The sequence below is a fragment of the Sus scrofa genome, chromosome 1 (genome assembly GCF_000003025.6).
Source record: "Sus scrofa isolate TJ Tabasco breed Duroc chromosome 1, Sscrofa11.1, whole genome shotgun sequence".
In the NCBI taxonomy this organism is placed as follows: Eukaryota; Metazoa; Chordata; class Mammalia; order Artiodactyla; family Suidae; genus Sus; species Sus scrofa.
This window is the reverse complement of record NC_010443.5, coordinates 67,444,872-67,468,389: the sequence shown is the minus strand read 5'-3', so window position 1 is coordinate 67,468,389 and position 23,518 is coordinate 67,444,872. Positions and strand designations below refer to the sequence as shown.

Sequence of the window (23,518 nt, the reverse complement as noted above, 5' to 3'; positions counted from 1 at the left end):
ATAAGTAAATTTTTACTTTTGTCACTAGGTGGCATTCAAGGATTAATCTCACAATGTGATGTACCATCATAAATTTACATTGATTTTCTTAGGTAGTCTGTTCCTTTTTGGGGAACATTGAGAAAACTTGCACTGTTTGATCTAATCTTTGACACCTAATTCCTCTTTTCCTTTTCTTATCACTACCTAGCAATAGGTAATTATTATTAATTTAGTGAATCTGATTTTGAAAGTAATAGCAAGCTCATTTTATCCTTTGTAACATTTTTCTACTCTTAGGAATTGTGTGATATTATTTTAAAATATCTGTATGTCAGAAAAGAATTAGCACAGTTTGGCTGTCAAATAATAGAATCACTAATGGAGGGCACTATCAGATATTTAGCCATTTCCTCAAACTGGTTTGCTTTACCTAAGCAGACTAGAAAACGTTTAACTGTGTTACTTCTAAATATTTAGGAAGTGTTGTAGAATTCATTCCTTAGCTAAATTTTTGTTCTTGTTACTCTTCGTTTTGTGGAAAATCTTTGAGAGTTCACATTTTAGGAAATGTATATGTTTACCAGTATTGCAGATTTAGTCATTTTTGCATATATTAATGTAGATTTTTTTCAGCTTTATGGAGATTTAACTGATATGACATTGTATGTTTTAGGTATACAATGCAGTGATTTGACATACACATGTATTTTTGAAATGTTTACCACAGTAAAGTTAGTAAACACATCCTTCACCTCACATAAGCATTTTGTTGTTATTAAGATGAGAGCATTAAAGTTCTGCTCTCATATCAGCTTTCAAGTATACAGTACAGTATGATTAACTGTAGTTGCCATACTGTGTATTAGATCCCCAGAACTTACTCATCTTACACATGAAAGTTTGTACCTTTTAACCATCATCTCATTTCCTCCACCCCTCAATCCTGGCAACCACTGTTCTATTCTTTGTTTCTGTGATTTTGATGTTTGTAGATTCTATATGTAAGGGAGAGCATACGGTATTTGTCTTTCTCTGTCTGACTTACTTCCAGAGAGTACAATTTTTAAAGTAAGTAGTCAGAATCTGCTTTATCATTTATTAACTTTTGGGGTTTTTTTGTTTGTTTGTTTTTTCCTTTTTTGGGGCTGCACCCATGGCATGTGGAGGTTCCCAGGCTAGGGGTCGATCAGAGCTATAGCTACCAGTCTATACCATAGCCACGGCAAAGCAGGATATGAGCCACATCTGTGACCTACACCACAGCTCTTAGCAACACCGGGTCCTTAACCCACTGGGCGAGGCCAGGGATTGAACCCTCAACCTCATGGTTCCTAGTCAGATTCTTTTCCACCAAGCCATGATGAGAACTCCAACTTTTGGTCATTTTTTAAAAGTGATATAGCATGATGTAATATTACGATGATATTTATAAATTGCTCTGTCTCATCTTCAACTAACGAAAGATAGCCAAGCATCCACATACTTATTTTACAAAATTAGTTTTACAGAATTTAAATTATAATATGGGAATAAAGCAAACATTAAGGTTTATATTTTCTTTAATGTTTAGTACTAAAATCAGAGGACTTCTTTTCCCTTCTTTTCTCTTAAAATTTTATCCTTCAGGTAAGGAACATCACTTCTCCTTTGATTAAAGTATTAAGAGATGGAGTTCCCGTCGTGGCGCAGTGGTTAACGAATCCGACTAGGAACCATGAGGTTGCGGGTTCAGTCCCTGCCCTTGCTCAGTGGGTTAAGAATCCGGCGTTGCCGTGAGCTGTGGTGTAGGTTGCAGACGTGGCTCGGATCCCGCGTTGCTGTGGCTCTGGCGTAGGCTAGTGGCTACAGCTCCGATTCGACCCCTGGCCTGGGAACCTCCATGTGCTGCGGGAGCGGCCCAAAGAAATAGCAAAAAGACAAAAAATAATAATAATAATAAAATAAAGTATTAAGAGATATAAAATTTTTTTTTCAGCTATAGATGAGGGAAAAATTATACAACTAGAAAGTTTCATAACTTAGATAAATTTTTAAATTAAAATGAAAACTCTAAGTAAAAGAAAATGACTACCTGTTGATCCAGTGGCTAAATATATTTTTAGGAAAACTTGCCATTGCAAGTCTGTGTTAAGATCATTTTCTAACAATTCCCTTTAATAACAGATATTATATGTTATTGTTGTGTTTTAAAATTATTAACCTTTGGTTTCTTTAAATTAATCTATAATAAAGCTACATTTAAGTGCTGTGTTAAAAATTATATTTCCTTTTAGAATATAATCTAAAGAATTACCCAGTTTTTACTGTCATTAAGATATATGAATATCCATAGGTTAAGTTTACCAATAAAAAATTCAAATCACTCCCTGTTCTTATATGATTTTTTAAAGTATATGTATTAATATATATAAATCCTAATAAAATATGATTTGTTTTGGGCAAAAGTTACTGCATTTACCATTGTATTCATATTATATATTTATACTAGCTGTGCGGCAAATGGGTATCTTTCAAGGAAAAAGCCCTTTGTGATATTTGGTAATGACGATATAGAGAATCTCTAGAAAGAGAGAATCATTATCTGTTATGACTCTATCATATGTTGTGTTTTTTTGGTTTTTTTTTTTTTTTTTGTCTTTTTTGCTATTTCTTGGGCCACTCTCACGGCATATGGAGGTTCCCAGGCTAGGGGTCAAATTGGAGCTGCAGCCACTAGCCTATGCCAGAGCCACAGCAACGCGGGATCCGAGCTGCGTCTGCAACCCACACCACAGCTCACGGCAACGCCGGATCGTTAACCCACTGAGCAAGGGCAGGGACTGAACCCGCAACCTCATGGTTCCTAGTCGGATTCGTTAACCACTGCGCCACGACGGGAACTCCTCATATGTTGTTTTGATTGTGGTGTGCTTACATTTAAAACTGTTGCAGTGTCACATAAAATGAAAACAATTTTGTAAAGGAAAAAAAGGAAAAATTAATGAATACCAAGAATGTTTTTAATACTATATAGAATTGAACTCAAATAGTAAAAATAATCAAATGCCATAACAATAAATAAGGTCACTTTTAGAAGATAGCATTTCTAATGTACTGTTCTCAATTAAATGAGGCAGAACTGATTTTTAATTAATTGGAGAAGTGTCATGCCCCATAATTGTGCTTACCTTCTTTTAAATACAGCATGGTGATGTATTTTAAAAACAGCTTTTGACAAAATGGTCTTTGATGAAATGTTTATATGCAACTTTAATGCATTAGTTTAATTTTTGTTACATTTTTGATTTGCAGATTGCTCTGGGAACAGTTACTAATGTGGAAGAAGCAGTGAAGTGGATAAGTTACACTTATCTTTATGTACGGATGAGAGCAAATCCATTAGTGTATGGTATCAGTCACAAGGCTTATCAGGTAGAAAACTCATTTATTAAAAAAAAAAAGTCAGACCTCCTTTTTGGTTCTGTAATCTTTTTATGATATGAGGATAAATATTTGCTGCTTCTGTCCCATCTGAAGAGAGTTAGATACCTGGAAAAAAAACAAAGTGCTTTAATCTTTTTTAGAAAGTATTAAGGAAAATTAAATTTGTCCCCTACAACTATTTCCCACTTTCTTTATATCTCTTTTCCATTGATACTAATAATCTTTATTATTATCAATTTACAATTCATATGTTTCCATTTCATATTAATATTTTGCTGTGAATTTTTTTTTTTTTATTCTTTTTAGCTATTTCTTGGGCCGCTCCCGCGGCATATGGAGGTTCCCAGGCCAGGGGTCGAATCGGAGCTATAGCCACCAGCCTTCACCAGAGCCACAGCAACGCGGGATCCAAGCCGCATCTGCAACCTATACCACAGCTCACAGCAACGCCGGATCGTTAACCCACTGAGCAAGGGCAGGGACTGAACCCGCAACCTCATGGTTCCTAGTCGGATTCGTTAACCACTGTGCCACGACAGGAACTCCTGCTGTGATTTTTAACTATATTTTTAAAATTTCATTTTTGGAATAAATCAGACATGAGGAAACTTAAAGGCTACTTTTAATGATAGGCTTATGTTATATACAGTATGTTCTCTCATCAAATTCTTCTAAGCCCTTACTCCTAAATTAGAATATAGTATTAATGAGGTATATTATCTTAACAGTTTGGAGGCTGGGATCAGTTCTGTTGTGCACGTAGACTGAGAATGGATGCATGTGGTCACAGCTCTTCCTTTTGAACTTCATGGCTGTGTGGTCCACATTGCTTACAGGTTCTGTTGAGATTTTGTCTTTTCTTTAGAACTCTGCTTTATACATTGTAAGTGCTTCCTCATTACAGATAAATCCAGTTGTCTAATGAAAATACTGTTTTATCACCATAATATTGATATTCAGTAGTGTTAAGTCAAAATTAGCAAAGAAGTTGAATTTAACTCAGAACTATAGTTTTCTTCCATTTACTAATACTGATAACTGTATATATATTACTGTATAATATATATTTCATTGTGCTATCAGAGCAGTTGCCAGTCTTTTTTTTTTTTCCCTTCATTTTTCCTTTTCATGTACAGTAGATTTGACCATGGGGAAATTGAAACCTAAGGTTTAGGAGGAAAAAAAAGAAGAAAAATAGCAGCAGCAACTAATTATAAAACTGTAAATCTGAAATCACTCGATATTTATACTTAGGTTTACTGTAGATGGGCTTCAACTACCTTTCTTCTCAGTTAAAATCTGTGCTGATCTTCAAATGGATGTCTTTTATGGACAAATTGCTCTACTTATAAAATGTAACCAGTAACCTGATACATTTTAAAGAATATCACACTAGCTATTCTCATTAAAAATATGGGCTTTGTGAAAAGAGTAAATGGCACCATGGAAATATTTTGTAGGAAAACAGAATACAGCATGTATTTTCATGGGCTAAGGCATCTCAAATCTTGGGACAAATGTTAATTGATTTTTTAAGTACTAGGCTAATGTTGGAAGTCATTTTTGTATGATTTTCTAATATAAAAAAACTTTCTTTCTTTTGATATACATTGTTTTACACCCTTCACAGTTCAGAGAATCTTACCATTTTTTTTTAAATCTATGTGTTGTTACTACTCAACAAGAATTTGTAGCAAGCCACAGAACTCATGTGCACTAACACAGATCATGTAGTTTAATTCTTTTTAATGGTTTAGTAATACGTGATTAGTAAAATGTTTTCACTCATAAAATGTATGAACCTGATACATACAGTATATCACTTATAGAAAATATTTAACTTAAGACTTTTTGTATTTGCTGATATGACTCTTGACTCCATCTTACTTCCCTATAGTTGATTTTTCCTTATTTTTCTGATTTTTTCATTTATTTTAGGTATATTTGGTTCATGAATAAGCTGTCATAAAAATCTAAGTTAGAAAAATGGTAGGAGTATTAACTCATTATTTGATTTCTAAAGTATTTTATACTTCTCCCTTCCCGCTTTAAAGGTCATACTTCACTGTATGGCTTGTGACCAGACAATGATCTTCAGGACTTGATCTTCAGGACTTGGTTTGTGTGTGTGTGTGTGTGTGTGTGTGTGTATCTACATATATTTACACACACATACATCATGGTAATAAGAATGTTTGGTAATATCTTGTGTTAAAGGTCCTTTCCGCTTCAAAAAGTATTATAATACAATAATTTCTAAGCTATTCCAAAGTAAATTGTCACATTGATTTTACTCTTTGCTTGTATTATCATTATAGGCAAAATGGCTTTTCCCATCCACAGTTATGAAAACTTCTAGGACACTAAAACCATGCTTCTGAAAGGATAATTTTTTATTTATTTTTATATATCCTTACTTTGACAGAAGAAAGCATTTTCCCACTACCATTTTTCTAAATAAATGATGAAGTAAGACTATAGTTGATATTTTAAAATTCTTAATTATTTTAGTGTGGGAGAAAATGATTTTTTTTCTTATATCTAATTTCTAGTCCTTATTAGTCTTTTTTTTTTTTTTTTGTTATTTCTTGGGCCGCTCCCATGGCATATGGAGGTTCCCAGGCTAGGGTCGAATCAGAGCTGTAGCCACCAGCCTACGCCAGAGCCACAGCAACGCGGGATCCGAGCCACGTCTGCAACCTACACCACAGCTCACGGCAACGCCGGATCGTTAACCCGCAACCTCATGGTTCCTAGTTGGATTCGTTAACCACTGCGCCACGACGGGAACTCCTAGTCCTTAGGAGTCTTAAACTTTATAAGACTGTATAGAATTTTAGCTTCCAAAATATTGCTCTTTGAAGATAATATATAGATTGATAATTTTAATTAATTTTAAAGACTTCTTTATTTAATGGAATAAAATATTTTCTAATTATGTCCTAACTTTTTAAAAATCTACTTCTTTTAAAATTATAATAAAATTTTACAGTAACTAAAGCATCAACAAAAACATTTAATTTTCATAAACAGGTATATGTTTGTAAATGACAACTCTTTGAGGAATTTTTCAAATGTTTATTTTTTTTCCATAGATTGATCCAACATTAGCAAAGCATCGAGAACAGCTGGTCATTGAAGTTGGACGGAAATTAGACAAAGCTCGGATGATTCGTTTTGAGGAGCGAACTGGCTACTTTTCCTCAACTGATTTGGGTAGAACCGCTAGCCACTACTATATTAAATACAACACTATTGAGGTATTATACTGAGTGGAACAAATAGAATAACATATTTGTTCTTAAATGCAAATATTTTCTAGATTTCAAAATATGGTATTAATGCAAAATAAAAAAAGCTACTGATAGAACAAAGTGCATTTAACTTATATGAATTCAACAACATACCCTCGATAAAGATAAAGAAAAAATAGGACTTTAAGTATTCAGAACCTTTTTGCTATCGAGTTCAATGAGTATATCCCAAGCAGTAGACAGACTCAAGCCTAAAACCATGGAGCATAGTGGCAAGACCTCTGGAATGAAGACCCGAATGAAATCTAAGCTTTGTACTTATTAACATGTGTTTATGCATATAACATGTTTCTGGAAACATTTTTGTGCAATTAATAACTCTTCCTCGTCTTGCCCCACATAAATCTTATGTTTGTAAGGCACTTTCGGTTTCTTCAGAGTCTTTTATCTCACTACCGTGATCTGATAGTTCCTCAACCTGAAACATTTTCCCTAACCCTCTGCTGCTTCCATCACTTACTCATGTCCACTCATTTTATCCATCAAGTTACCTTTTTCATCTGTAACTTGGTAGTATATTGCTGGCAAACTACATCTTAGGCCTGTTTGCAGCTCTCTTTGAGGATCTCTAGCCTTTTCTTCAGCTTTGTTTTTATTCTGTAAGACCTCTTATGATTTTTTTGTTTCCAGTTTCCTAAATTTCTATATGCCCTCACTTGCAATATTGTGCTATCTTTGCCAGAATCTTCAGGTTACATATTGTTAGTTGTTATTCCTCTCTGAATTTTATGTGATGTATGATCAGCTTAAAGTTGCTGAATGGTGCAAATTTCCATATGCCAATGCTGAAAATGAGCCAGGACCAGAATGTTTTGCTGAACATTTTTTCAGATATCTAATGTAGGATTCATTAACTGATTTTATTGCTCTTTTCGCTCCTAAAGGTCTTCTCTAGATAATTATGTTTTAGGAATATTTTCTAGTCTTTGGTAAATTTGACAGTGTTTAAGTGATGATATGGAACAGTATGCTATAGATATTACTATGCTGCATAGTCAAGGGTTCAGATGTTCTTTTAAAATGTGTGATTTAGGAGTTCCCATTGTGGCGCAGCAGAAACGAATCCAACTAGGAACCATGAAGTTGCAGGTTCGATCCCTGGCCTCACTCAGCAGGTCAAGGATCCGACGTTGCTGTGAACTGTGGTATAGGTCATAGACGTGGCTCAGATCTGGCATTGCTGTGGCTGTGGCCTAGGCCAGAGGCTACAGCTCCAATTAGACCCCTAGCCTGGGAATCTCCATATGCCGTGGGTGTGGCCCTAAAAAGACAAAAAAAAAAAAAAAAAAAAAAAGGTATAATTTATAGTCACATTTTTAATTTAAAATATTTTACTGAGCCTTCTATTTTAATCAAATATAACACTTACTTTGACAGACCTTCAATGAACTCTTTGATGCTCACAAAACAGAAAGCGATATTTTTGCTATAGTCTCCAAAGCCGAAGAATTTGATCAAATCAAGGTAAGATTACTTGAAGCTTGAATCAAATGCATATAACGTGTGGACTTACTCATTAATAAAAGTTTACAATTAATTGTTATTCCTGATACAGTGTAAGCTGTATGACACTTCCCATTTGACATACCAACGATGTTCTTCCATTTATCAACAATTTCCACTATACTCGATTTTGATAATATGTCATACCTGACATTCTTTCCTCTGTACTGCAAATCAAATATAATTTAAGTAGGTTTTGCATTAATGAAACTATCGGAGAATGTAGTATGTAGATTTTGGTTTATTTGCAGTATAAGGTTCACTGTAGAAAATGTAAAAGACAGGCAGGACTCAAACTTAGATATGAATATTGCTGTACCCGTATTTTAATTTAATCTTATTAACAGTGAAAACTTTAATACTTTGAGTCATAGTACTTCATAGCTTTAAGCTATGAATGTGTTACATCATATAAAAATATATGACTGTAATGAATGCATTTGAAGGTAATTCAAGTTTGCCCTAATCCATTTGGTTAGAGGTTTTACTCTAGTCAAATAAAATATGAAATCTCATCAGTTGAATGATGGTGAGGTCAGAAGATTTAATTTTTGTGGCATATCAAATTTTTATATGTCAATGGCAACTTTAATATTGGTGATGAATAATAAAATGTAATTGTATGAGCCTCAAGATAGTTTTCCATTGTGTTTTTTAACTGCCTATGAAAAATTGCTATTATTTTAATATGCAAAAGGAAAATGTTGGGTTATAACAAATGGAAACTTTTAGAAAACATGCAAAGTGGTTTAACTTCAAAATGAAAAATTTAAATAAATCAGCCCAAATAATCCTATAAAAACATTGATTCTTCCAGGTCAGAGAAGAGGAAATAGAGGAGTTAGATGCCTTATTAAACAACTTCTGTGAGCTCTCAGCTCCTGGAGGAGTAGAGAACAGTTATGGGAAAATAAACATTCTACTTCAAACTTACATCAGCCGAGGAGAGATGGACAGTTTCTCTCTTATATCAGATTCTGCGTACGTTGCACAGGTAAGAATATTACGCCTTTCCTGTTTTCTCTTTCTTATTTACTTTTAGAGATTCAAGTAATTAATTCATGCTATAATGTGAATGCATTGCATTGTGACATGTTGTAAAATTACCATTTTATCTTAGAACTGGTTCTGGTTCTCTTTAATATGTACATCTTTTATGCCATCTATACTATTAGATCAGGAACAGGGGTGGGATTTGGTGGTGATTTGGCTTTTTTTTTTGATGTTGCTATTGTTTACATGTTAGAATTTTAAAATATCAGTATCTGATTTTTCCTGTTTTAAATGATAAAGTCCATTTCTTTTACTTAGAAAGGGCAGTAATACAAGAATATTTAAAGCAAAAAATAAAAGATTGTGGAGCCTTTGTAGCTTTCCCCAAATGTTATAAATACAAACAATTTTTAACCATTAAAGAAGGCTTAGTAAATATACTTCATACCATCTATTCAGTATGATACATCTCTGATTAAAAACAAAAAATCATCTTTCTTTCCTGCTGTTGATACTTACAAATTGAGGACTGAAAGAAAACTAATGCTTAAATTACTGGTCCATTAAATGTTTAAGTTTTTTAAGTTAATATAAAATATGTTTTTATACTCAAGCCCTCAAGTGATGTAAAGTAGGTGATTTGTTGCATTATTTACCTTTCAAATGAGACATACTCTTTCTAAAGATATTTTTTATTTATCAAGAATACCTTTTTCAGAGTTCCCCTTGTGGCACGGTGGAAACGAATCCGACTTAGGAACATGAGGTTGCGGGTTCTATCCCTGGCCTCATTCAATGGGTTGAGGATCCGGCGTTGCCATGAGCTGTGGTATAGGTCGCTGGCACGACTCAGATCCTGCGTTGCTATGGCTCTGGCATAGGCTGGCAGCTGTAACCCTGATTCAACCCCTAGCCTGGGGAACCCCCATATGCCTTGGATGTGGCCCTTAAAAGCAAAAAAAAAAAGACCCAAAAAACAAAAACAATACCTTTTTCATTATTTTTATTGAGTAATGCCTCCCCTAGTTTAAGGAGAAATAAAAGCTTAATCTTACTTTAAATATAGAAACCATTCCACTACATATTTATTTCCATGAATACCCTAGAGTGCTTTGGAATAATATAAATGTGAAATATTTACAAACATAAACCAAGATATGTTGGTAAACAATTTGAATGAATGCAGTAATTTAATCAAAGTAACCAAGAAACCAATTTCATAAATTATATAAAGTAAATGTGGATGTAGTGAAAACATTTTTTTTCATTTCGGAACACATATGTTTCTGTCATAGAACAATATATATATTCTCTGAAGCTTAAAGCCTCTATAGGAGCCACTGTTTTTAAAGTCTTTTGTTTTGAAAAAATAATATTGTCATTTTGAATTATCTAATGATTTTATATTGAAATAGTTAATGATTTAAATAAAAAGCAAAGTTTACTGGGTTCTGCATAAATAATCTTGCCACATTTCTCCTTAATTCAAGATTATGAAGAAATTATTAGAGACTGATACATGAATTGCTTTACAACATAAAACCTATGGTTCCTTCCTTCATGACTGGTACCCAGAAAGTCAATCTTAGGAGACTGAGGATATATCTCAGAGCAGCCTTGGTTTTTCTTAAGTAGCTGTTAGGAGTTTATCATTCTTGAATGCATTGGATACACTATCGTTGAGGTTTTTTAAGTTCAGGCCATCACCCATCGCTGGTTCCACAGCACTCTCTCAGCGCTGTAAAATGGTTCTTCCTCCTATATTGTGCAACTTTATTCTCTTAGCCCCTAAGATAAATGCTTAGCTTAGATATTCTATGATTTTATAAAAGAGCCTGTGTTTATCTTCTACATGTTACAGATTTTAATCATTCTTCCCATCTAATTTATAGCATTCTAGATTAATGTCCTGTTTGTTATCTTGTCACATGGAGTTTCTCCTTCCATTTCTTTTAGCTTTTAGGGAACAACTATAGTTTCTGAAATATAAAAATAACATACTTTCAAATGCAGCTGGGAAAATGAGTCTAGTAGTTTTTTAGAAGAGTAACTGGACATGATGTAGGAAGACATATTTGATAGCACTAGTCATCAAAATATTCATTTTATTCGTCATTTTCTGGGCCTACTGAGAACCATCCTGTTGTTTTTAATGGATATTAGAGCAGTCCTCATACTTCTAAATACCATTTTTGTTTTTAAATTTCTAATACTGAAACAAAATAGTCAAATATATCAAAAGACAACACTTGATAAAAAATGTAAAACCAAAGCTCTTAACTGTTATGGTCATTTTTCACCTCACAAATTCAAGCCAGGTCACATGTTGGCTATTTATAGTCTTATTCTTTTTTTCATCTCTTTTTATGATTTTGACCAGATTTAACATTCTTTCTTTTTAAAATACAAGTGTCATTAGATATTGTAAGGTGTCTCTAAGCTCATGATTTTTAAAAATAATCTTCCACAAAGTAATCTGCAAAGTTAATGACAGAGTGAGGAGGCAGAACAAATGGAAAGTAACTATAGAGATGTGAAAAACAACTTCAATCACTTAACTTCCTATATGTCTATTAATGAAGTTATCCTCAGATCCCTGAATTTAGCACCTTGGAGTTAGGTTTGAAGTTCTTTAGACCTGGCTTTCAGTGGGTACTGTGGCACCAACTATCCTGGTCAAATTATTAACCTTACCAAACTTCAGTATCTTCATCTATAAAATCATAATATCAATATCAATCAAGTGCAGTTGTCATAAATATTAAATGAGATAATATATATGAAGCAGTGAACACATTGCTTGTTTTATAAAGGGTATGGCTAGTTGCACTTATCAATAATTTTTTGTCACTCTTCTCTCACTAATTTTTCTCTCTGACTGGCTCCCGAAGTCTTCCTTATTTCTCTAAATAACCTTTTAAGTTTAATCCCTCCACTGTACACCCAAGGGCATCCTCGGTTGTCTCAGATTCCAAATGGCCTCAACAGCCTCCTGAATCCTTTGTGTGCCTTTTGTCTCTTCCTACTTCATTCCTATTTAGGGAGTGTAAGAGGGAGCTTCCTAAGGACATGGAAATGAAGCTACTCTTGGAGAGTTAAACTGGATAATGCCCACATATAAAGGATGTAATTATTCTTGTGTAGAGTAATAAAGATAGTTAGGGTTATATGAGGCTAGGTTTTGCCCACAATTAAAGGAAGCAGTTTGACGTACTTTTGAAACTGAGTCTGAATAATAATTTTTTGTTTGTTTTTTAGGACTGCACCCACAGCATATGGAGGTTCCCAAGCTAGGGGTTGATTCAGAGCTGTAGCTGCTGGCCTACGCCACAGCCACAGCAACACCAGATCTGAGCTGCATCTTCAACCTACACCACGGCTCACAGCAATGCTGGATCCTTAACCCACTGAGCAAGGCCAGGAATCAAACCACATCCTCATGGATACTAGTCAGGTTCTTAACCCACTGAGCACAGTGGGAACTCCTGAATAATACCTTTATTGACAAATTTAAAATTGCGTTAGACCTAAAAAAAAAAATTACATTGGACCTAACCACCAATCCCCCTTTTCATTCTTCAGAACGCAGCTAGAATTGTCCGTGCTCTTTTTGAAATTGCTCTGAGGAAACGTTGGCCTGCCATGACCTACAGGCTCCTGAATCTTAGTAAAGTCATCGACAAGAGGCTTTGGGGTTGGACTAGCCCTTTGAGACAATTTTCAGTCTTACCACCACACATTCTAACAAGATTAGAAGAAAAAAATCTTACTGTGGATAAGCTGAAAGACATGAGGAAAGATGAAATAGGTAAGAAGGAGGCAAAAATGTTTTAATGTAGTGTTCTGTGCAAATATTTCACTATATGTAAATATGTAAAAGACAAAGTATTGTGAATTTCCGTATTACGAAACAAAAACTTTTATAATTTTTATGAAATTTCTTTCTCATCGACCTAAACTCAAGCAAAGTATATCAGAATTTAATGAAGTTACTCAAAAGAATTAACAGTTAAAATGGAGTTTAGATTGTCAGACCCTCTTTGAATATCTCACAGATACACTCTTAGCTATAAAAGATGAGAATTAGTCTTAATTTATTTCCTAATATTTAATTGATTCCGTAGTCTTTTGTTGTCTGTATCAGCAGTATGACACCAAAAAAATGTATGTCAACGTTAAACTCTACATTTCTTCAGTTTCTAAATGACTATCATTACGCATATATATCTTTAAATATAGTTGGCATCAGTGTATAAAAAGCATTAGGTTTTCTACATTTTACACATAATATTGAAAAGTTATCCCTACATACATTTCCATGGACCTTGACATTGTTTTGGACAAACATTGATTAGGCAATATTTCAGATTTGGAATAGGATAAACATTACACATGAAGGGAGTTAGGCTGAAGAGAAGAAAGACTTGGCAAATGTCCACAGATATAAAGAGAGGCTGAGATAGTTATTTTACTTGTGTAATAAAAAGATTTCTTCTAAGACAGAATGGAAGAAGGGAAGTATCAATAAAAATAGAAATTGAGAACATTAGCTAGGGGACATGAGATTACTTACATTGGGTAATGTAAATATTTTATCAAAATAAGGAAAACCACTTTATTTTCAAACATGGATGAACATAAAACATTTTGATTTATTTGTAAATATGCTTTAAAAATTACATTATGAAGAGCCAAGACATAATAAGAAATATTAACACTATAAAATATAAACTATTTCCACTTAGTTGCTTGGAATAGAGTAGGCAACATATAGTTATATATGTTTATGACCCCCACCTCCCCCACCCGGGTACTTTCACATATATCTGCATTTCAGAATCTGATCGTTTGTGAAGTGGTTAATTTTTTGCTAAGTTGCCCAGATTTTATGTTTTATCTTGGGGAATGGATAGGTTAGTAGTGTTTGATTAATAAAGCATTTTCCATCATGGTTATAGTGTTCCGAAATAGGCCTTGCATAAAGTAAAGGCTATTTTCACAAAATACTAAACATTTCTATAATGTGTCTAAAACTAACTAGGAGAAAAGTGGAACTGTTTATAGTAGTTTAAGCGCTATCAAGTCTCAGTAATTTTAAGAACCCTATTAATAGCTGACAAAAACCTTGATACTGCTTTTCAGAGCTATGAATTGCTAATTCAAGTTAACTATTACAAAATATTCAAACATGCCAGGTCAAGAATGTCAGCTATTCTACATAGCAAATCATAAAACAAGCAATAAAATCACCTTCTCTGAAATCCCATTTACAAGTCAGATTATATTGCTTTTTTTCTGTCTGGACACATTTACTCTAAGTGATGTTTTCCTTTCAGGTCACATTCTGCATCATGTGAATATTGGGCTCAAGGTCAAACAATGTGTTCATCAGATTCCTTCTGTTACGATGGAAGCATCTATTCAGCCCATCACAAGGACAGTCCTAAGAGTGACACTCAGCATCTGTCCTGATTTCACTTGGAATGATCAGGTAGAAATGGAAAACACTGCAGGTTCAGCTATACCTCCTTATATCTGTCCTCAAGGCATTTAGAAAATCCTTTTAAAACATATATATATATATATATATATATATATAAGAATCATTTAAAGCATTGTAGTATTATTTACTCTTATCCTCAAGAAAAACATGGTATAATATATTAGTATATGTCAACCAATGAGACCCCTTCAGAGCATCTTAGGAGATCCAAAATTTCACATTCAGCAATGCTTTAGTGGATTCAGCTCCATAGGGACCTTACTTAATTCGGTCTTCTTTCATTTTCTCTATGTGGTCTTCATTTTTTCCAGCTCTACTTCCTCTTTCGTCTTTGCCTACTAACTAAAAATTCAAGATTCTCCATGCTAAAGGAAACCTTTTAAAATTCTGCTATTCCTCATACTGTCATTCTTTTCTTTACCATTAGGCTTGTAGAAAGAGTGTTCTACATTTCCCTCCTGGTCACTTGTTTCCTGCTGAGACTATCTCCTCAATGATCACCAAAGACTGACTGATTGCCATAATGAATGGCTTTTTCTTAGTTATCAGCTTTACCTCTCTGAACACTCTGTCCTTTACATTGTCCTTCTTGAAAATGTCCTTCCTTTGCTCCCATCACATTCTTGTTTCTCTTTTTACCCCTTCTTCTGTTCTTTTGTCCAAACCTTAGGTGTTACTGTATACATATGTGAAAATCCACTCTGGATCCTCTTCTGATTCAGTCAGTAATTCTTAAGGTTTTTCTTTACACCAGTTAACCATGCAAAGAGGAGAGTAGAAAAGAAATTGTAGATACACACAAGTCTCAGTCCTTTCTTTCAAGAAGCCAGTGGGAGAAGACAAGTAAATCAGTAAATGTAGTATAGCAATGCCTACATTACATGGTTATTATAAGGTTCTAGCTAAGTATAAGTAAATATCTCATGCATTACATGACATTAGTATATCTTTAAAGTGAATACATTTTATTCAGCAGTGTACCAAATAATTAGCCAAATCTACCATTGGTCTTGTTGTGTTCTAACAATTCATTCCTTCAATTTCTTCATCTAAACATGTATAATAATAATAATTATCTTTCTCACAGAATTTCTGTGAGGACTAGATGATATAAAATTACATTTAATATTTCGATAAATATGAAATTTTACATAAAATGTAAAATTGCAGTTATCTGTAAACATAGCAAGGTTTTATATCTTGAAATGTTTAAAAGTTTTTAAATTTTAACCCTAATTTCTTCCATCAATATCCATCATAAATCTCTCACAATTTGGTTTAATTCATTAGTAGAATGGAATACTCTATTGTTTTCATAGTGTTGCTTCTATCAGTTAAAATGCTGTTGGCTACAAGAACAGCAAATATGATTTGTGTCAAACTGACTTTAGTAAAAGAAGATATATTAGGTTATATAATGAAAGGTCCACAATAGTCCCTAAAGATGATAGAGTCTTCTGTTTAGCGATACTATTCTGGGCCCCGGGATCTTTCCATCTTTTTGTTCTGCTGACAAGGTTACCTTATTCCCAGGTGTTTTCATGTGAAATTCCTTGTTCACCTTTAACAGAGAAAAGGAACAATCCCCCTCCCCCTTTCACCAGGCCAGAGCCTGGATCAGAAGACCTTTTCTTCAGCCTAACTGGGCTGGGATTAGGCATGTGCCTGTCCCTCATCACAAGCCATTGTAAGGGGGATACCATAAGCTGATTAGTTATGCTAACCAAAATTATCCTGGGAGATGGGATTACCTTCTCCTAAGTTATGTGAGAGAGAGGAACACTGAACAAGACTAGGCTTTGTTAGTCATTTAAAAAGAGAGAGGAATGGGGGGAGTTCCTGTCATAGCTCAGCAGAAATGAATCTGACTAGTATCCTTGAGGATGCAGGTTCCTGGCCTCGCTCAGTGGGTTAAGGATCTGATGTTGCCATGAGCTGTGGTGTAGGTGGCAGACATGGCTTGGATCCGGCATTGCTGTGGTTGTGGCATAGGCCAGCAGCCGCAGCTCTGATTTGACCCCTAGCCTGGGAACCTCCATATACTGCAGGTGCAGCCCTAAAAAGACAAATAAAAAATAAAAAGAGAGAGGAATGAATACACAAAATATGGTGTATCTATCCAATGAAATATTACTTGTTCATAAAAAGGAATTAAATACTATGTCATGCTATAACACGAATGAACCTTGAAAACATTATAAGTAAAAGAAGCCAGTCACAAGAGACTGCATGTTATATGATTCATGTATATGAAATGTCCAAAACAGGCAAATCTATAGAGAAAGAAAGTAGATTGTGATTGTCCAGGGCTGGAGATTGGGAGGAAGGGGGGCTGTAGGTAGAGTACAAGGTTTCTTGGGGGATGATGAAAAATGTCCTAAAATTAGATTATGAAGATGGTTGCAAAACTTTGTTAATATATTAAAATTATTGAACTATATCTGTTGGGTAAACTTTGTTATATAAATTGCATATCAGTAAATCTATTTATTTAAAAAAGAGAGGGCTGGGTGCTGAGGATGTAAACAACAGTATCCCTTACTTAAGTTACCATATATAGTATTACAATACTATTTTTCTTCTAGGTCCATGGGACAGTAGGAGAACCCTGGTGGATTTGGGTAGAAGATCCCACAAATGATCATATTTATCATTCAGAGTATTTTCTAGTTCTAAAAAAGCAGGTAAGTATGGATAAGTGGCTCTGTCTTTGCTATGTTGCTATCATTAAGAAGAAAAGATAGGTGTTCCCATTGTGGCTCTGTGGGTTAAGGCTCCAGTATTGCCTCATCTGTGGCATAGGTCATAGCTGTGGCTTGGATTTGATCCCTGGCCTGGGAACTTCCATATATCACGGGTGTGGCCAAAAAAGAAAAAAAGGAGAAGAAAATATAAATGAAAAAATCTCTATTTTTACTATTTCTCTACAGTTTCATAGTGCCATTAAAGCTTTATTTATAATCTCTTTATATTTGTTTGGTTTTAAAAGAAAATAGTAATTAAATGTTACAGTATTCATATATTCAATGTGATTTTCATTTGAGAAATTGAATTATAATCTTTGTAATGGCTTGCAGAGGGATGGAATATGTCAAATGGGTGGGATAAATAATATTTTTTAATCAAATAAATAAAAAATAATAACTTCAGGTGTTACATAAACACAGTGTTAAAGAGGATTGAGGTATTCCTATTGTGCTTCAGCAGGTTACAAACCGACTACTATCCATGAGGATGCTTGTTCAATCCCTGGCCTCACGCAGTGGGTTAAGGATCCAGCATTGCTGTGAGCTATGGTGTAGGTTGCAGATGCAGCTCAGATCGCAGGTTGCTGTGGCTGTCGTGTAGGCTGGCAGCTGCAGCTCCAATTCAATTCCTAGCCTGGAATTTAGGGTGTAGCCCTAAAAAGCAAAAAAAGAGTATTGAATCATATTGTGAAAAAGGCATTCTCTTTTAAGTTCTCTGTAAATCCGAAGAGAAAAACTCAAATTGATGAAAGCTTCCTTTAACTGTGATGCCTCATTCCTAATTCCCCTTTAAAGAAATAAAAAAGGAAGAAAAAACTTTAGGCTTGAGTGAGCAGCCATAGAATTTTATAGCAATACTTTATTTTCTTTGCATTTGTGTTCATGTTTATCTTCTCTTTATGACAAGTGTTCTGTTAATTCCACTTACCGCAGTGACAATATTATGTAAATAATTTGGTAAAAATTAGAAGGTAAATAATTGAATAGTGAAGTTTGGGAAATTCTGATAATGAGTCAGATTGGTAACCTGTTAATACATGATGATATGCCTATTTAAATAATATAAATTGAGTATATGTTTTTCCTTCTGTAGTATCAGGTATCTTCAAGGGAACCACCTACAAGTTTCTGAAGTATCTGACTATGTTGGCTATTTAGAAATCCAAGATATTTTCTTTATCTTTAGTACTTATTGCTATAGATATGATTGTTTAAAAAAAAAAAAAAGACTGATAAGGCCTTTATGCTGTTAGAATAGCCATGTTCATTTTAGACTTTATTTCACATTAGGTCATTAGTAAAGAAGCTCAACTGCTGGTATTTACAATCCCTATTTTTGAGCCATTGCCTTCCCAATACTACATCCGAGCAGTGTCAGACCGATGGTTAGGAGCTGAGGCTGTATGTATTATCAACTTTCAACATTTGATTCTACCAGAAAGACATCCTCCTCATACAGGTAATATATGGAATAGTAATTGAATTACCGATCTTCCAAAATTGTTGTTTTAGTTACTATTAAAAAGCATCTATGCTTTAAAGTTGTCTGAATCTGAATAAAACTGCAAGTTGTCCATATAGTTTCAAAAGAGACTTTTCAAAATCAAATCTATGTAGACCCTAATGGCAGACCTTAATTTTTTTTTTAATTTGAGTTCTAAAAACATTAAACTAGACCTACTTCAATTCTTATATTCTAACAAGAATGAAACTCACTTTTGGTATAACAATGCCTTCATGTCTATTTTTACATACAATTATTATAATTTATCCATATCTCCTTCCTTTTTCATTGCAAGTATTGTGATTTAATCTGTGCTGTCTGTGAAACTTTTGAAATATCCTTTTCCCTTGTGTATTACCATTAAGCTTATTTCTATTATGTTAATTAAAGTGATTTGTAGGATTTTTTTTCCTCCTTATAGTGCACTTCTATGCAACAAAAGTGCTGATGCTAAGGCGTCAGGTTATGGTATCACTACAGAATGGATTCATTTATACCTCAAGTCATTTTGGTTCTTAGAAACAACACAAAATCTTTATATTAGTTCTTTTCCTTTGCACTGGCATTGTGAAAGTGTATATGGTGATCCAGAATACCATGTAACAGTGTTTTTCATTGTCATAACTGACAAAAATTGACTTTAGATTTTCATAACATTCTATTTTGACTTGACACAGAAGCAAAATTTCATGATAAATGTTTATCATGAATCATTTAATGCTCTGTAAAATATTCTATTTCAAAAATCCCCAGAGACTAATCAATTAACTAGTGTATTAAGTTTATTTCTTCTCATCGAGAATCCATAATAAGTATAGATTTCAAGAGGCCTTTCCTTAATTACCTTTATAGAAAAATGAAAGGCAATTTTCTTTTCCATGTAATTCTTCCAAAGACAGACTCTTTGTTTTCCTTCAAAATAAAAATGCTAGTTTTTACAACTTTTAAGAAACAAAGTATTTGATAGTCTTTTGGGACTGTAAAGAGGCATTAATGTGACTTTAATCTTTGTCATATTTGTCAAATGTGTATCTTGATCATTATCCTAGCAAAATCTTAGATACTTTAGACCACAGCTTAGCACCTCTTTGATATCTTGAAAGAACAAAACTAAAAAGTTTGTCAACATAGAAAAATGAGATTTCGGTATCTGCTGATCTACTCATTGAAGAGGGCTCTTCTGGTTTTCTTTCATCAAATATGCTTTGTCACATTATCATGCTCCCAGTGCAACACAGCAGGTTCTCACTGATAAAGTGAAAAAAAAAGAATGTATACATGTATGTGTAACATGCAGTATAGTAGAAAATTGGCAGAACACTGTAAACCAGCTAAAATGGAAAAAAATAAAAATCATTATGAAAAATATGCTTTGGGTTACATACAATCTCAAAATAAAGTATATAAAAAATGTTTGGTGCTCTAATTTAAAATATATGCTACAGAGTTCCCATCGCAGCTCAGTAGTTATCAAACCCAGTAGTATCCACGAGGATGCGGGTTTGATCCCTGCTCTCACTCAGTGGATTAAGGATCCCGTGTTGCCATCAGCTGTGATGTAGGTTGCAGACACGCCTCGGATCCAGCATTGCCTGTGGCTGTGGCACAGGCTGGCAGCTACAGCTCCGATTCAACCCCTAGCCTGGGACCCTCCATATGCTGTGGGTGAGGCCCTAAAAAGACAAAAAAATAAAATATATGCTACCAACATCACTACTAGGTCTCTTTGGATGTAGTACCTGATTTTAACATGTATTAACATATTTTTATGCTCATTTTATCACTTCATTGTTGAATGGTCAAGCACATAGCACCCTATTTATATAATTAGCTGATTTTCTGACTGCGTTTTTAAAAGGAATAAATGTACCCTGCTGACATATCAATTGATACTAAAAATGCATGATGTAAGCTCAATAGTTCCTAGTTCTGTTTGGCTCAAAGTATATGCAGAGGCATCCCACTGAGCCCAAATAGCCAAGAAAAATCTTCATATCTCACAGAAGTAAAACATCTTAATTTAGAATTGTCAATAAATGCCAGAATGTTTATTTCATTAGACTTTATTAAGAATATGTCTGCTTTGTTTAGCATTTAAAGTTACAACTTCCTCCCCTCTTGATTTTCATTGCTGCAAAAAATATAGGGGGCTGTGATCTGGTATAGGAAACATAGTTCTCAATTGCCTTTACACACGGAATAGCGTAGAGTAGTGGGACAGTGATAATATTTTTTATTAAGTTTTTTTACTTTTAAATGACACTTTTTGAGAAGAGAATTCTCCATACTTTCCAACTTGAAGATCTAACCCAGGATACAGACCACCATGTTACATTATTGGGTTTTTTTTTTCCTTCTTACTCAAATTTTGAGTGAGTTAAGTCATCCTCCATGGGATAATCCTGAGAGTAAATCTGCTTTATGGTTTTCCAACTGATACCTTTCTAGATTATGGGAAAATGAAATGACTGTCAAGTTCAGGGGTATCTAGGTATAACTGTTTCTCTAAATCATCTTAATTTTCTAATCTCCTAAACCCCTAATCTACAAAATGATTTACAGTTAAATCTAATTTCCTTTGATGTTTTTTCAGCACAGTTTCTTTTTTATTTATTTATGTATTTATTTATTTATTTATTTTGTTGTTGTTGTTGTTGTTGCTATTTCTTGGGCCGCTCCCGCGGCATATGGAGGTTCCAAGGCTAGGGGTTGAATCGGAGCTGTAGCCACCGGCCTACGCCAGGGCCACAGCAACGCGGGATCCGAGCCGCATCTGCAACCTACACCACAGCTCACGGCAACGCCAGATCGTTAACCCACTGAGCAAGGGCAGGGACCGAACCCGCAACCTCATGGTTCCTATTCGGATTCATTAACCACTGCGCCACGACGGGAACTCCTCAGCACAGTTTCTGTTTAACAAATCATACTCTGATTTAAAACTCCCACCTAAGTTTCTTCTTGGAATTATTTTGAGTCCATGTTAGTTTATATTAGCTAGAACAACAGTTCACTCAATCACTCTCTTTTGTCAGTTGTCTAACAGATGAAAAAATAATTTGTTATTAGTAACCATTCTAGTACTGAAGTTTGCAAATGGTTTTCCTTTTTCTACAGATTGGGGTAGATTTAGTTTTCTTCTATAACATGCGTATTTTCGTATACCTGTCATTCACATTACTTTCCTGATTGGAAAGGAATAATGTACCATTATAGCTGTCTTATAGGGCACTCCCCTGGAAAAGTATCCAGTATGTCAATATTATAAGTGTAGTAATGGGGGAAAAAGGTCTGTAAGTAGTATATAAGATTTTTTAATGCATTTTCCCTCTAAAAAATTAAGGAGTGTTATAGTTTATTTCTAAGAGATAGTATTCAATGTTGTGTGTATTTTCCAGTTATTGTATGGCAGTACCTGTTGAATCTTTTCAGAATTACTGGATCTTCAGCCTTTACCAGTCACAGCTTTGGGGTGTGAAGCATATGAAGCGCTGTACAACTTCAGCCACTTTAACCCTGTGCAGACACAAATATTTCATACGCTGTATCACACAGACTGTAATGTTCTTCTTGGAGCACCCACTGGATCAGGAAAGACTGTTGCAGCTGAATTAGCCATTTTCAGAGTTTTCAACAAGTACCCTACTTCAAAGGTCAGTTGGAAACAATCACATGCTTACATTCAAGTAGAAAATAGTTCATAATCTATAAACTAGCCAGCTCTAAATATACCGGCAGGACTCAATGAATTGATTTGTCACTATCTTGGTAAATTCTCCAGGGGTGGCCCACAGCAGTATTAGAATAACTGCCACAAGAAAATTTATATTAAACTGTAGAGTCCTTTATTTAGATTTCTAATGTACATATCAGTGTTCACATATCCTTTCCTCATTGTAAGATATCTATAATTCATAGGCAATTTCATTGTAAGGGTAGCTAATTCATAGCTTTATTTATAAGAAATATAATGATTCATAATCATCAGTCATAATCAAATCCTTTGGTTCTGAAGGAGCTACTAATACTTTAACAAATATAGCTTGATTACACTCAGGAAATATAGAGGCAGCTTCTCCAAATGACCATGATACTGTTATTTAATGTAAAATAATGTGTCAAGTCCAAAAAAGTGTTGATTTTAAGCTTTCTTGAAATGTGAAGTACTCAACTTGAGAAACATTTTTCAAGAAAGCTAACTCATATATTGTCATTGGGATTATGTACTCTTTTCTTCATTTTGATTTTAGAAATGTTTTAATTTCCTTTTTCAGTGATTTACAATTAGTAGCTGTTCTTTCCAGTTTATACGTTTTCCCACTCTTCAGTCTGTTATATGGTTCTTGATCCAACAGGAGATATAGTAACACAACAGTAGAGCTCTGTTCTAAATTTGAAACATTTTATAAAGGAAAGAATTTTTTTCAGTGAATAATCTTGTTATTTTTAACTTTTTCTTTTTTCCTGGTAGAAACACCGAAAAGGCATCTGTATCTTCCATAAAATCTGCATTAAAATTTTAACAACTAGATTATTTATCTTTAGAATT

The 23,518-nt window shown here is 34.1% G+C and overlaps 1 protein-coding gene across 2 annotated transcripts in view; it reads left to right on the top strand.

Moving 5' to 3' along the window:
* Positions 1–23,518, top strand: part of ASCC3 (activating signal cointegrator 1 complex subunit 3) — a 325,142-nt gene that overhangs the window by 188,691 nt on the left and 112,933 nt on the right. Inside the window, exons 17-25 of one of the 2 annotated variants that reach the window (XM_021090356.1) lie at positions 3,274–3,393; positions 6,501–6,665; positions 8,097–8,183; positions 9,040–9,216; positions 12,798–13,023; positions 14,552–14,706; positions 17,304–17,402; positions 18,756–18,924; positions 22,402–22,622. In XM_021090356.1, the coding sequence (XP_020946015.1) occupies positions 3,274–3,393; positions 6,501–6,665; positions 8,097–8,183; positions 9,040–9,216; positions 12,798–13,023; positions 14,552–14,706; positions 17,304–17,402; positions 18,756–18,924; positions 22,402–22,622 (1,419 nt within the window). Of the gene's footprint in view, positions 1–3,273; positions 3,394–6,500; positions 6,666–8,096; positions 8,184–9,039; positions 9,217–12,797; positions 13,024–14,551; positions 14,707–17,303; positions 17,403–18,755; positions 18,925–22,367; positions 22,623–23,518 lie in introns of those variants that run through there. The other variant, XM_021090357.1, reaches the window with a different exon arrangement.